At 34.9% G+C, this 13,000-nt stretch overlaps 1 protein-coding gene across 3 annotated transcripts in view; it reads left to right on the top strand.

Moving 5' to 3' along the window:
• Sec24AB (Protein transport protein Sec24AB) overlaps positions 1–13,000 on the top strand; it is a 36,316-nt gene that overhangs the window by 20,588 nt on the left and 2,728 nt on the right. For all 3 annotated transcript variants that reach the window (XM_067130866.1, XM_067130868.1, XM_067130867.1), the window contains 8 exons: positions 1,219–1,330; positions 4,388–4,587; positions 4,970–5,140; positions 5,818–6,020; positions 7,352–7,536; positions 9,099–9,385; positions 11,135–11,296; positions 11,482–11,765. In XM_067130866.1, the coding sequence (XP_066986967.1) occupies positions 1,219–1,330; positions 4,388–4,587; positions 4,970–5,140; positions 5,818–6,020; positions 7,352–7,536; positions 9,099–9,385; positions 11,135–11,296; positions 11,482–11,765 (1,604 nt within the window). The remainder of the gene's footprint in view (positions 1–1,218; positions 1,331–4,387; positions 4,588–4,969; positions 5,141–5,817; positions 6,021–7,351; positions 7,537–9,098; positions 9,386–11,134; positions 11,297–11,481; positions 11,766–13,000) is intronic.

Below are 13,000 nucleotides of genomic sequence, written 5' to 3'. Positions count from 1 at the left end.
ATTCAAGACGAAAAATTGAACCTTACATAATTCAATAATGAAATCAAACCTGTTAAAAGATTTTAGTGTTGCAAATTATCATGTTATGTTGACCCTTTTAAATTGTCTTGATCATATGAAGACTACTGTTGTCTACAGTATTCTCGGTCAAGGAAGTTGCTAATGTAATAATCTGCTAATAATCATTGGGCGGTTGAACTTGATAGGTGGATTTAGTTGTTCCAAAGCACCATCTTTTATAGATAAATTCTGGCTGTTCTGTGTTTTCAGCTATGATGAATATATTTATTGCGATATGTGTAGGTACTCCATTATGCATCTAGGATAGTTTGTGTGTAGTTATGATTGATCCCTGATGGTTTGTGTTTAACTGCGGCATGAATGTTGCTTCTGCTATGATGGACTTTAGTGTAAAGGAAAATGAAGATGCTATTTAAGCAGCCAAAGCTGTAAATCAGTGTTATGAACCAGCACTTTCCTTGATTAATGTTATCATACATCTGTAATGAATGGCAAATTTTATGGAGGAATGGAGTTGAGGAAAACCAATCAAATTCTTAGTTGGTTTTGCATTTTTCAAAAGAGAAAAAACCCAGAATTGATATATTTATATCTTATTGAAAAAGGTCACAAATTTGATTTATATTTAATGAAGAGCTCTCAGTAACCAATACAGATCAATGCAAAGTTAAAATACTTTGATGTGAGTGTCGAAATTTCAACTAGTGGAAAATGTAAAGCATTGGAACCAAATCAGGAAAGGAAATTGTCAGTCCTCTTCGTTTTCCTTTATCGAAGTAATGAATTTTTAAAGAATAACAGTGTATAAAAACCTTTTGTGCCAGCCTTGTGAGAGTCAGATGTTTTAACAAGTTGTCTTAAAGTATCATACTGTTGTTATTATTATTATTATTATTATTATTATTATTATTATTATTATTATTATTATTATTATTAGTAACATATTTTATCCTGACTACTGATCAGAGATTCTTAATTAGGTCTGGTATCACGATATGGCTGTGCTAGACGTAGTTGCATGAATCTATTTTGTGTGTTTTAGCTGGATATTGTATATATATCTTAAATGATTGTAGTCTTGTACTGGACATGATTTATCAGTAGGGTTTTAGTCTACTCTTAAAAGTTTGAAAAAGTTGGTGAAAAAACTTTAATATTAATGTGGCCACTTTGTTTATATCAATTTCCTCTCAACAGATTGTATGTGATACTTTACTGTCCGAGCTGGATAAAATCCCTGGTGACAGACGAACTCTCATAGGCTTTATTACTTTTGCCAGTAAAGTTCAGTTCTACCAGATGGGTGAAGGTAAGAGATATGCTTTTAATATCAAGCGTTAGTCCTTTAATGTTTGGACACGATATTTGCTTTTACTTTAGTGTACAGGTTCACAATCCCTTATCCAAAACCCTCCAGGCAAGCTGTGTTTCAGGTTTGGGATTTTTTCGGATTTCGGAACCGAAGGTTGCTCCTAGATATTTCATTTCCAACAATAACATTCCGTAAAACTAAAGAATATGCAGCATCAAAAAGAACCATAATTGGTGTATAAAATCACATGTCGTCCTATCTCATGTATCATGAAGTCCTTAAAATTTTTTCTCGAAACATGATTTCATTATATATAATACGTATAGTGAGAGATGCATTTTCATTAGATTTCCTGTGGATATGCTTAATGTGCAGGTCTTTTTTTTTTTTTTTTTTTTTTTATAAATTGCACTAGGCTAGGCTTCCTATGAATGTCTCATTTTCAATAGATTTCACTAGTAAGTTTTATGCAAGTTTTCTTTTAACTAATTAATAGGCCTAGGAGCAAAAGTTCAGTTGGTTAAGTGCGAATCATCGTAGATTCAACCAGGCTTACCAAATTCATTACTATTTATTACAATTAACAGCCACTTGCTACTGCATGCAAAACATGGGAATAATCAACATCAAGCATTAAAATAAACAAGAGATGATTTTAAGAATGTAAACAAAACTGAATGCAAATGGCACATGATCACTGTTCACATTTTGTAATACGATATGACAGCAGTAATACATGTAATGTGATTAGGTACAGTAAAACAACAGTTTTATTAAAATTCTCAATACAACTGCTATTTGATTTTTGTAAATCGATATGATAGTGTAACAACCTAACCAGGGCAATAGTCTCTCTCTCTCTCTCTCTCTCTCTCTCTCTCTCTCTCTCTCTCTCTCTCTCTCTCTCTCTCTCTCTCTCTCTCTGCACCACTATACTTATGGTGATGCTCCATCCTCCACTAAAAAATTCCCATTTTTAGAATTCTGGGTGAAGGATTGTCAGCCTGTACTGACATAAACAGCTGAATTGAGAAACGGCAGATTGTGACGTCATTTAATGTGACTCTCCAGTAGACATTAACTCTCAAGTAGACAAGTTGTTAAAACTTGCCGATTTTATATAAGTAACTTACCAAGTAATTACTTAGCTAATGGTTATGCTTGCATGGGATCCTAAATTAAAAATTTGTGGTATCGTGTCAGTTGCGAAGTGGTGGATGACAGGCCCCACCCACTGCAACGGGAGAGTAGGAGCGTCTTACCACCAACGGCGCCATTCTATTTTATGCTGTGCTGCTGACAGCACTTTGTGCTCTGCAGTCCTGCCCAATATGCCAGTTCATGCTTGCTTGTTAAGTATCCACTTTTGTTTGTCAAATTATTGTTCCCTTATCCACTTTTGTTTGTCAAATTGTTCCCTTTTTTTATTTTATCTTTTCCATTAGATTTTTTCTTCCATAACTATGTCAGATTCTAGTGCAAAAGTGATGTCCAGAACTGACAAAATTACACTTACCCCTTTCACAAAGTAATGGGCACGTTTTAAACCCAGCTTTGTTAATTTACAAGAAAAAGTATGGGGATTGTTTCTTTTAGCAATTAATGGCAATGAAACCGTTGGTAGTACCAAGACCACCAGTGGTCTTGGTAGTTTTCAATCAGCTGAGATTTTGAGTGTAAACAACATCAATTGCAAACGGCGTACGATGGCAATGTTTATATTCTGTAAAATACAGTAACAATATTATGATAGTACATGCAAAATACTGTGGTCATCATTATAAACATAGTTGCAATGTTTAACCTTTGCAAATGATTACTTTTCTCCAGAAAATATTTTGCTTTTTAGAATTATGGATAAGAGATCGGAAACCTTTACCAGAACTTTAACATTTGACTTTTAAATATATTTTTTTTTCTTAAACTATACAATAGTGATTTGATTTTATATGTGGCAATTACCATATTTGCTGCTGTTATACCCATTATTAAGTGATGGGTATAGAGGAACCATTCACCATCAACAATAAATTCAAAGCCGTACATGAGTGTTTTGTTTTAATGCGTTGTCCAGTGGACTCTGCATCACCACTACCATTATATCATTATCAATTCCATCCAAGCCATTTGAGAACACTTTTTAACCCTGACAGGCCTGGCTAAATGTATACATTATCAATACCCTGAAACCAGGTAGACTTTAGGGTCTGCCAATTAAAAAAAAAAATTTCACTGGAAAGAAGGAAGTAAGCAAGTGCACATGGTATAAGAAAAAATTTTTTAAAATTTTCTGTACCTTCCACAGGAAGTTAAAAGTAAATGTGGGGCCTAGTTTCCAAGACACTTGTAAAAATACTCTAATTTTAGTAAGTTTTACATGTGCTTTCTAATCTTTTTTAGTCTATTTTGCAAAATTACAATTACAGCTCAGATAATATTGAAAAAGATAAGAACAAAAATGAGCAGCAATCCGTCCTTATATGTACGGACAGATATTTAAGAGATGCAATGGGATGGGGAGATGTAGTCCTCTTTAGTAGGTTTTACAAATTAAAATATTTTATTGTACTTTGCAAGATTACAATTACAGCTTACATACTATCATAAAAGATAATTAAAACCAGCAGCAATCCTGAGTATAGTCATGGGCAAATACATATGAGATGTACTTGGATTTTGGGGGTTAGTACATTCTCCCATGAAATCTCAAGTCAGACTGTTCTCTCTCATATCCTGAGCTGAGGTGTGTGTTGTCATATAGTCATTTTTGGCCCATTCAAGTGATTTGAACATTTTCCCGCAAAAGTCTATCAGAAGTCATGGAATGAAAGTGATTATTATATGATATAACCGGATGGTTGCTGCTCCAAAAAGGCTCAAAGATTAAGTAATATCTCGTCCTGTTACACAGAAGCATCCTTTACCCTTTTAAATAAATTTTTGACCAAAAGAACTTTCAGCATGGTGTGTAATACTTAGCAACATTGGCTAATATTTACCTTATTTTGTTAGATTGTTCATGTAGCAGTCCTAATTTACATATGTATATTTCAGATCAGAAAAGTGTCCAAATGCTCGAGGTTGGTGAAATAGAGGATACATTTGTACCTTGTCCGGAGGATCTTCTCGTAAATCTAGATCAATGTCGCACACTGGTTGAGGAATTCCTCACCATGCTTCCTGAAGCACATAGTGGCACCTACCAAACTCAGTCTGCCCTAGGCCCAGCACTACAGGCTGCGTATAAACTCATGGTAAGTAAAGTATTAACAGGCAGTCCCCGGGTTACGGCAGGGGTTCTGTTCTAGCAGCGTGCTGTAAGTCAGAAGATGCTGCAGCTCGGAACATCAGCCATAACCCAGAAATGATTTTTTGATGAATGTATTTGAAAAAGCGCCGTAACTACAGAATGCCATAAGTCAGCTGCCATAACCAGGGGACTACCTTTTGTTTTTTAAGATTTGTATTTTATGCACATTTAATGCATAGTTTAGTATAAAGTATTTAACTTAGAATTGCAAGTGTTGCAGTTGCGTAATGCTAACAGTTATACAGTATATGACCCAAGTTAAGGAAGCCATTAGGTTTACTCAGTGATAATTACTTCATAACATGGCTTTGTAATAAAATTTTCAGAGTCCAATTGGTGGCCGCATTACTGTGATAACTACTACTCTACCCACCCTCGGCCCCGGCGCACTGAAGTCTCGTGAAGATCCCAATCAACGAGCAGGGAAAGATATTCAAAACATGGGACCAGCAACAGACTTCTATAAAAAATTAGCACTAGATTGTTCAGGGCAGCAGGTATGATTTGGCAGCGTTTCTCTCTCTCTCTCTCTCTCTCTCTCTCTCTCTCTCTCTCTCTCTCTCTCTCTCTCTCTCTCTCTCTCTCTCTCTCTTCTTTGCAGTGTCCCTCTCACCTCAGCTACTTGACTGTGATATTTTTCTCCTCTTCCATTTTTGTTGGTCTTGTCCTGATAACTGTCCAGTCCCCAAAACAACTGTGAACCAATTTTCATAGTATTAAAAAACAATCAGTTTTGTAAGAATTGATAAATCCAACTATGTGGCTTGTTAAACTTCCAACTATGTGGCTTGTTAAACTACTACATGCTAGTACTCTCTCTCTCTCTCTCTCTCTCTCTCTCTCTCTCTCTCTCTCTCTCTCTCTCTCTCTCTCTCTCTCTCTCTCTCTCTCTCTCTCTCTCTCTCTCTCTCTCTTTTTATGCTTGTCTGCTAATTTAAAATTTATTCTATTTCTTGGTAATACCAAGGTTTCTTAGTAGAAAGGTAGAATTATAGACTTACATTGAGCAATGTTGCAGTTTTTAAGTGGGTAACTTTTAATAGTAGACTAGTGCATAGATGCTCATGTGATTTGCTAAGCTCTTTGAAAATCTTCTATGTACACTTTAGATTATTAACCAGGTTTCCATGCTATTAAGTTCAATAATACAAATGTGCTCATTTACAATTTTTAGGTCGCTGTTGACATGTTTGCGCTCAACTCACAATACGTTGATATGGCTACTTTAACTGGCATGAGCAAGTTTTCTGGTGGCTGTATCCATCATTTTCCAAACTTCCATGTGTCAAGAAATCCTACAAGTGTAGGACCTTTCACATCATGTCTTGCTAGATACATCACTCGTAAAATTGGTTTTGAAGCCGTCATGAGAATCAGGTATGTTTGTTAATAAGCCCGAAACTTTTTTTCTGTTGCGAGGAATTTTGTATGGATAATTTTTATTTATTAATGCATTTTATTAGAAAAGATTAGTGCAGTTATGGAATTGTAGTAAGGGTATATGAAAGCCAGATTTTTAAAATACAACCCCTTCGTCATTATAGTGCCTTATTGCTGTGGACACTGGAGTCCCACTCTCACTGGACTTGTATTAATCAAGGTGTAAATAACTTGCATGATCTACTGGTACTGGCTCTTTCATTTTTACCTTTGTGTGTGACTTTGTCCAGTCAACTCTGTTCCCTAAGATTGTCCTTTAACAATATAACTGATTTCTTCCTTTAATATTTTTCTGGTCATAAATGTGATTTAATATTTTTGGGTTATAATCTTTGTCATTCTCTTTCCCCCCAAAGCCAAATGTAACTTAAGTGCTATTGATTTATATGCAACAAACATGCTCCATTCTCCTTCCCCAAAGCTAGTAGTAACTCCATAGTGCTGTTGATTATATTCAACAAACAAAATGTATAACAGTGCGTTGGTGAAGGTATTGCAGGTATATGTTTTATAGAATTAAAATTACAATGTCAAGGATATAAGTTAACGATGTAAAAATTGGCAATTCCTTACATATATTTGTTTTACAAAAGCTGTTAACTGAGTTGATAAAGTCTAGTTGATCTTAGTCCTTTGATAATAGGAAACCCTTTGGACCAGTGCTGTTGGAGCTCAGGTTTAAACTTGCTCTCACTTATGGTGCAATGTTAATTGCTCTCAGCTCACAATGTGCAATTGGTGTTTGACACTGGAAGAGGAGGGACAGATGGGTGTATTTCCTAAAATCCTGTGTACTGTTGGCAACCAAAATAGTGTATTAGGTATGTAATTGTGAGGTGACAATTTTGAGTCACAGCTAAGGAAAGAGAAAAGGTGGAGAGGAAAAAATCTTTAAAAAATACAAACCTCAGTAAAATTGAAAGATTGAAGTATTTATGTACATGTGTAAACATGTGATCCTGTAGGTCATTATTTATGAAAAGATGTCTATATTGTTTCATTAATGAATAAAACTTGGTAGAAGTTATACTTATGAATATTGACTAGTGTTGGTATGGTCACTTTTGTGAATACAGTTTATTTCAGTATTATATTTTGAAACTTGTATTCATCTTATGCTCAGTGGTTATGTACAACAAGGAAAGCAAAATACTTTGTTAGCACTCATACGGGAAGACTTGTAAATAGTTTGTTAGTGTTTCTTTGATGCACAAAAGATAAAGATGTATTTATGTACTCTACTGAGAAGGGAACTGTTTCTTTAACAGAGCGACCAGAGGATTGGCAATTACGAATTTCCATGGTAATTTCTTTGTTCGATCAACGGATCTCCTTTCACTGCCAAACATCAATCCTGATGCTGGTTTTGGAATGCAGGTTAACATCGAAGAACCTCTTCATAATATCCGTACAGCTTGTTTCCAAGCAGCTCTTCTCTACACGTCAAGCAGAGGTATGATCATCAAAATGGCTTCTTTAGCATTGTATGGAAATGTAGGAATTAGAAACCTTGCCAGATTTTAAAAATTGCTGATAAAGGGAAGTGTCTTTATGCAGATTCAGTTATCCTTTAATTGAAGTAAACAACAAAGAATAAAATTCACTTAGAAATGAAATGCCTTGTTCAAATTCATTATTTAGAAATTGAAAGTGTGTGAAATTTGACTTACGGTGATACTGAAAACCTCTTATACCCTTGTCAAAGAATTATTGTAGGCTGTTAATCATCTGCTTACTGAATAGTAAGGATGAAGAAATATAATCAGCCAACTTACTGATAAGTGGAGTTGTCCACAGTTACTTCTTTGTGACATTCAAGGTTTAACTTTAAACTTGTGCTAAACATTTCCTGTATGAATTTATAAGTGTTACACTTCAGATGTAGGCCTATCCAAGCTTTTCACTGCCCAAGTTCATACAGTGCTCTGTTAGGATTAATTAATGCACATTAATCTGATGAAATATAAGCTTGTTCATGATGTTTACAAATATGGTCATATATCTTTAGAAACTAGCCCACCCCTTACAAGCTCTTAGAGCTATAGTTTGAACTACTTTTTAACATTCAACGCCTTGTATGCTGCGTATTTGACGGACTGTAACCATTTTTTTTTTCCTTGCTGAAGTTTTTGAACAAAAAATTTAAATATTCCTTGGTAACTGTGAGAACTAAAACCTGGGACGATGGTTTTGGTTTTAAGCTTGTCTGCACTGCGTGAGTGTTATTGCTTTTTATTTTACAAACTGTAGTCCTGTCATTACTAAGAAGAATCCTCCTGTGGCCACAGCGTGTCCCTAAGGGCAGAGATTTAAACAGTCTACACAATACACTAAAGCTGTTGCACAGGCTTTGTTATTTTCGTCCCATTAGGTCTTTTTCTTAATGACCCCACCCTTTAGTCATGTTACCTTCCATGGTCCCCAATTGACAAAGCCTAAATCATTTTAACCAAGGAGGCTTTGATATTGAAATGGTTTTAGAGAAGTCAAAAATATTTTAAGCTTTACCAGGTACATATTTTTACATGCTTATAAACAAATATGGACAAATTCCAATAGGAAGAATTCACCTGCTTTCAGTGTAGGTGAGCTAGATGTAGAGCAAAATCATTGAACTTTTGTCAATTTTAATGTAAGAAATTGACAATAAATAGGACTATAATCGGGACAAGCTCAGTGTTATGGAAATTGGTGTTGTAGGAGAGTTAGCGCTTTCAAGTATTATTTTTTTGCGTGAACATTGAACTGTTACATTTTTTATATAGTATTGTATAGTAAAGTTTTCAAGGATGGAAATGCCTTTTATCTTATAAAATTTTGTAGGTTTTTTAAGATACAGCTGATTAAGATTAAGATTGCATTTTCTTGAAACAAGTTATTGAATCTTTTTAATGATAGAACAGAGGGAACTGGCAGACCTCAGAAAAACTATGTAATTTTTGAATTAATGAATTGTAGGATAGTGTGTTGACTTAGCATAGTGTGAAAGTAATGCACATGACAATTGCCTTGCAGGGGAACGTCGCATCAGAGTTCACACATTGTGTTTGCCTGTCAATCCAAATGTTCATGAAATTGTAACTTCAGTAGATCAGCAAGCCATGATAGCTCTGCTGGCAAAAATGGCTGTTGACAGGTGTTTGACATCGTCTATGTCTGATGCTCGAGAAGCACTGGTAAATGCATGTGTGGATGCCCTTTGTGCATACAAGGTTGGGTTGTCCACTCCAGCACATGGAACCATTGAAGCTCCTCCAGCCCTACAGTTACTTCCCTTGTACACTTTAGCACTTCTTAAATCGGTAAGTTTCATTTTGTAGTTACAGAGGTCATCTGAGTATAGTTTTTAGTCTGAAGTTTGAGCAGATTTATTTTTAAGGGTGGAAAATACGAGCTGGATTTCAGTTGAAGCTTTTGTTTATAATCTGTCACCTCTGCAGCAGTTTAGTGTAACTCCTCAAGTCTAGCCTTGTCTTGAATGCCAATACCCAAGTGCTTAGTGTTCCTCTTGTGGGAAAATTTCTGTTACCTGTTTTTGCCAAGCCTTGTCTCTGCACTTGCTTGCCTGTAAAACTGATACAAGTGTTCACTGAGGCAATAGGGTTGGAACAGCTAAATAAAAAAGAATCAAAAGTTCGGAAATGAAACATGACAGTATTATCAAGCAAGATAAGGAAGCATGAAATCCTACTATGTATTCTGTATTTAATGGGATTATTTACATAATGTTGTACATTGAGTAACCAAGTTGGATTTTGAGTAATAGGCTTTACCTGTAGAATTTAATCATAAGTACTGTAATTTGTAAAAAGTTTGTTTGAAAACGAGATGGAATAGACTGAGGCGCATGCACGTAAGAGACTTAACAACTGTAGTATCATTCTTTTAGAATTATATACAGGTTAACACAACAGTACTTATGGTCATTCCCTAATCCAGTCACCGTTCATGAAGAATACCCCCATTGGGGGAAGTTAGTGCCATCAGTGCATCTCCTGTGGTGCACTGTAGACATTACTAAAGACAGCATTCCTTCACCCCCAGCAGACTCACTTTTTGCCCTTTTAATTTACCTCCATTCCTGCCTCCCCTCTACAATCTGGCTGCCCAGCCTTTCTCAACTCGTACGTATTATTGCAACTATGGGTTTTTACCCGGTTCTACCTTTACATCCTTTACTGTGTCTCCTTTTTGTTCAGGATCTCCCTCTCGTGTTGTCCAACCACTCCAGCTCACTCATCACTGTCTTAAGCGCTAAATGGATGAAGTGATCCTGTGCTTAGCGTGACAGCTTAAATTTCATATATCAAACAAATCATTCATAAAGAATGCATTGTGACAGCTTCTGAAATCTTAAATTGAATGATCAGTGAGTTGGCAAGTGTTAGACACTGACATGTTGGGTATGAATTCAAGTCCAGCCACAGGCATCACTATCTTAATTTACAGATGTCTTTTACTTACAAATGAGTCACGTTCCAGACTCCTGTTCGTATCGTGAATTTGTTCATAAGTTCAACTTAGTATACGCAAAGTCAGCACTTACAGTACTTTTATGTTTTTTCATACTAAAATACAATACTATTGTAGTACTGTACTGTATTTTGTACACTATTTTTTTAATTTGAATGACATATAAAACCTGTACAGTAAGTACTGTACTAAACTGTGATGATAATAGCACAGTATATAGAACACTTTACTAATATGAATGAGAATGATATAAAAAAAATTAAATACAGTACATGTAGTATAAGTAAGTACTAAATTGTGATGATAATAGTACAATTTATAGAGCACTTTACAAATACAAATGATGCCTAAAAACTTGATACATTAAGCAAATTATGACAATGCAATAAAGTAAATTTTATTTTTCTTACCTTTGAAATTGTTGTTCGTATCTATGAAAGTTCGTAAGTAGAGGAGCATCTGTCCTTTGTCATTTTGGTGAAGGTCTTGTAGTTATATCTAAAAGCATGAAGAGACTAAGAAGGTAAGTGATCATTCTGGCCACTACAAATAACATAAATGTCTTCACTTTTTTACAGATTGCTTTCCGAGGAGGCTTGAGCACAAAACTAGACGATAGGATGTTTGCAATGTGTGAGCTCAAGACGTTACCTTTGCGACACTTAATGAACGTTGTTTACCCTGATTTATACCCTGTACATGCCTTGTCTGAAAAGGGATCATTAAACATTGATGATCAGGTGAGTGTCTTAGGTCTTCAAATATCTTGTTGAATTTTCTCCTGTAATACATGAATGCTTTTATGCTGTTGAGTAGAGATCATTTGAAGTGAAGTCATGGATGGTGGTGTGTAAAGTGCTGTCGTGATGAGTTGTCTCCATATGGAATTTGGAAAACTTGGAATAATTGTTTTTTTATTTCTTAGGTTGTTCCTCAGCCTGGACGTCTTCACCTGTCTGCTGAACGCTTAGACCGTTATGGTGCTTATCTTATGGATGCTGGGCACACGATGTACATTTATGTACGTTCGGGCATAGCTTCAGAATGGGTTGAGGGAACACTAGGAGTTCCCAGTTATGCTGCTATTCCTCAGCCCTTGTACGATGATTCTTTGCCTGTTCTAGACTCAAATATGTCCTTATTACTTCGTAACCTCATTGGATATCTTCAGAGTAAAAAACCATATCCTGCACCCGTCTTGGTTTTGAAGTAAGCATTTCACGATTTTTGTTTTATTATCTTTTGTTTGTACTTGTCAAATAAGGTTATTCCATGAAACTTTAGGTTTTGTTGTCTTTGCTCAGGAAAGAAATTTGAATTCGTCTACCAGTTTTCAAAGCAGTGAGAACAAAAAATGACAATGTCAGTACAGTGAATTCCAAGTTTTGGACATTGTCTTGTGTGGAATTTTATAGTTTGAACAATCTTTATACTGTATTGTTTTTGGGAGACTTGTGTATTCAGATTTTTGTTAATTTAGTCATATTTATAGATTTAAAGAGAAATTAAGGATGCAGTACCTATTAGGAAAGTGGATTTTCATTCTAGTAAAATATTGGGAAAAATTAAATTTAGTATTTTCACATTTATTGCATTAATAGTTTTTGGTAACTGATTTTCAGGGATCAATGCTGTTATTTTAACACTTATTGAGTTCTTGTTTCAGTTATTTCTTTTTTATGGAATTTTTTTAATGAAGTTTTTATTCTAAATGAGAATTTATACATCATAATCTTCCAGAAAGAAAATGAAGCTTTTTTGAGTTGGAGATTTTTGTGAGGCAAAACTGCATTGATTTCCAAAAGGTAGCATTTGGCTTCTTATTGGATATATTAGATGAGCTTAGAGAAAGGCAATAGTTTTTCAGCAGATGTGCAAAATTGGTCAAGTGGAATGTGTGAATCTATACATTAGATGTTTAAAGGAAAACCAACATGAATTTACCATGACTTAGTGATTGAAACCAGAGCGTTTTGTAATGCGAGGTGACCTTTTCTTACAAATGGCAGTAGTGAGTAAGTCGACTATCAGTTTTTTGGTTGCCAGAAGTTATTGGCATAACTTGTTGATTGATATGAAAATAAAGCATTTTAGTAGTTAGACAAGATAAGTTAGCATTCTTTTGTGGGAAAATCTTTTGATAACTCATCAAATAAAAACTAATGGGTTTTTGGTGGCAGTTGAGTTATTCAGTAAATTTTTCTTGTGGTAGCTACGTCTTGATTAAGAAGTACCTTTCTAAAAAATTTATTCATTATATAATGTTGAAATATGTTTAAATATCTAAGTACTGTACAGTACTGTATTACAGTTTGTCCTATTATGGATTACTAAAATTTATTTTTCATATGAATTTTTTAACAAAACTTCTTGTCATTTTTCTAGACTAGTATTGTACCTACTTGAATGATTTGTTCCTGAGGGATGAAAATTAGAAGAAGGTA

This window comes from Macrobrachium rosenbergii, chromosome 29 (genome assembly GCF_040412425.1).
Source record: "Macrobrachium rosenbergii isolate ZJJX-2024 chromosome 29, ASM4041242v1, whole genome shotgun sequence".
NCBI classification, from domain to species: Eukaryota; Metazoa; Arthropoda; class Malacostraca; order Decapoda; family Palaemonidae; genus Macrobrachium; species Macrobrachium rosenbergii.
The sequence above is the reverse complement of the archived record's forward strand: the minus strand, read 5'-3'. Positions and strand labels throughout refer to the sequence as shown.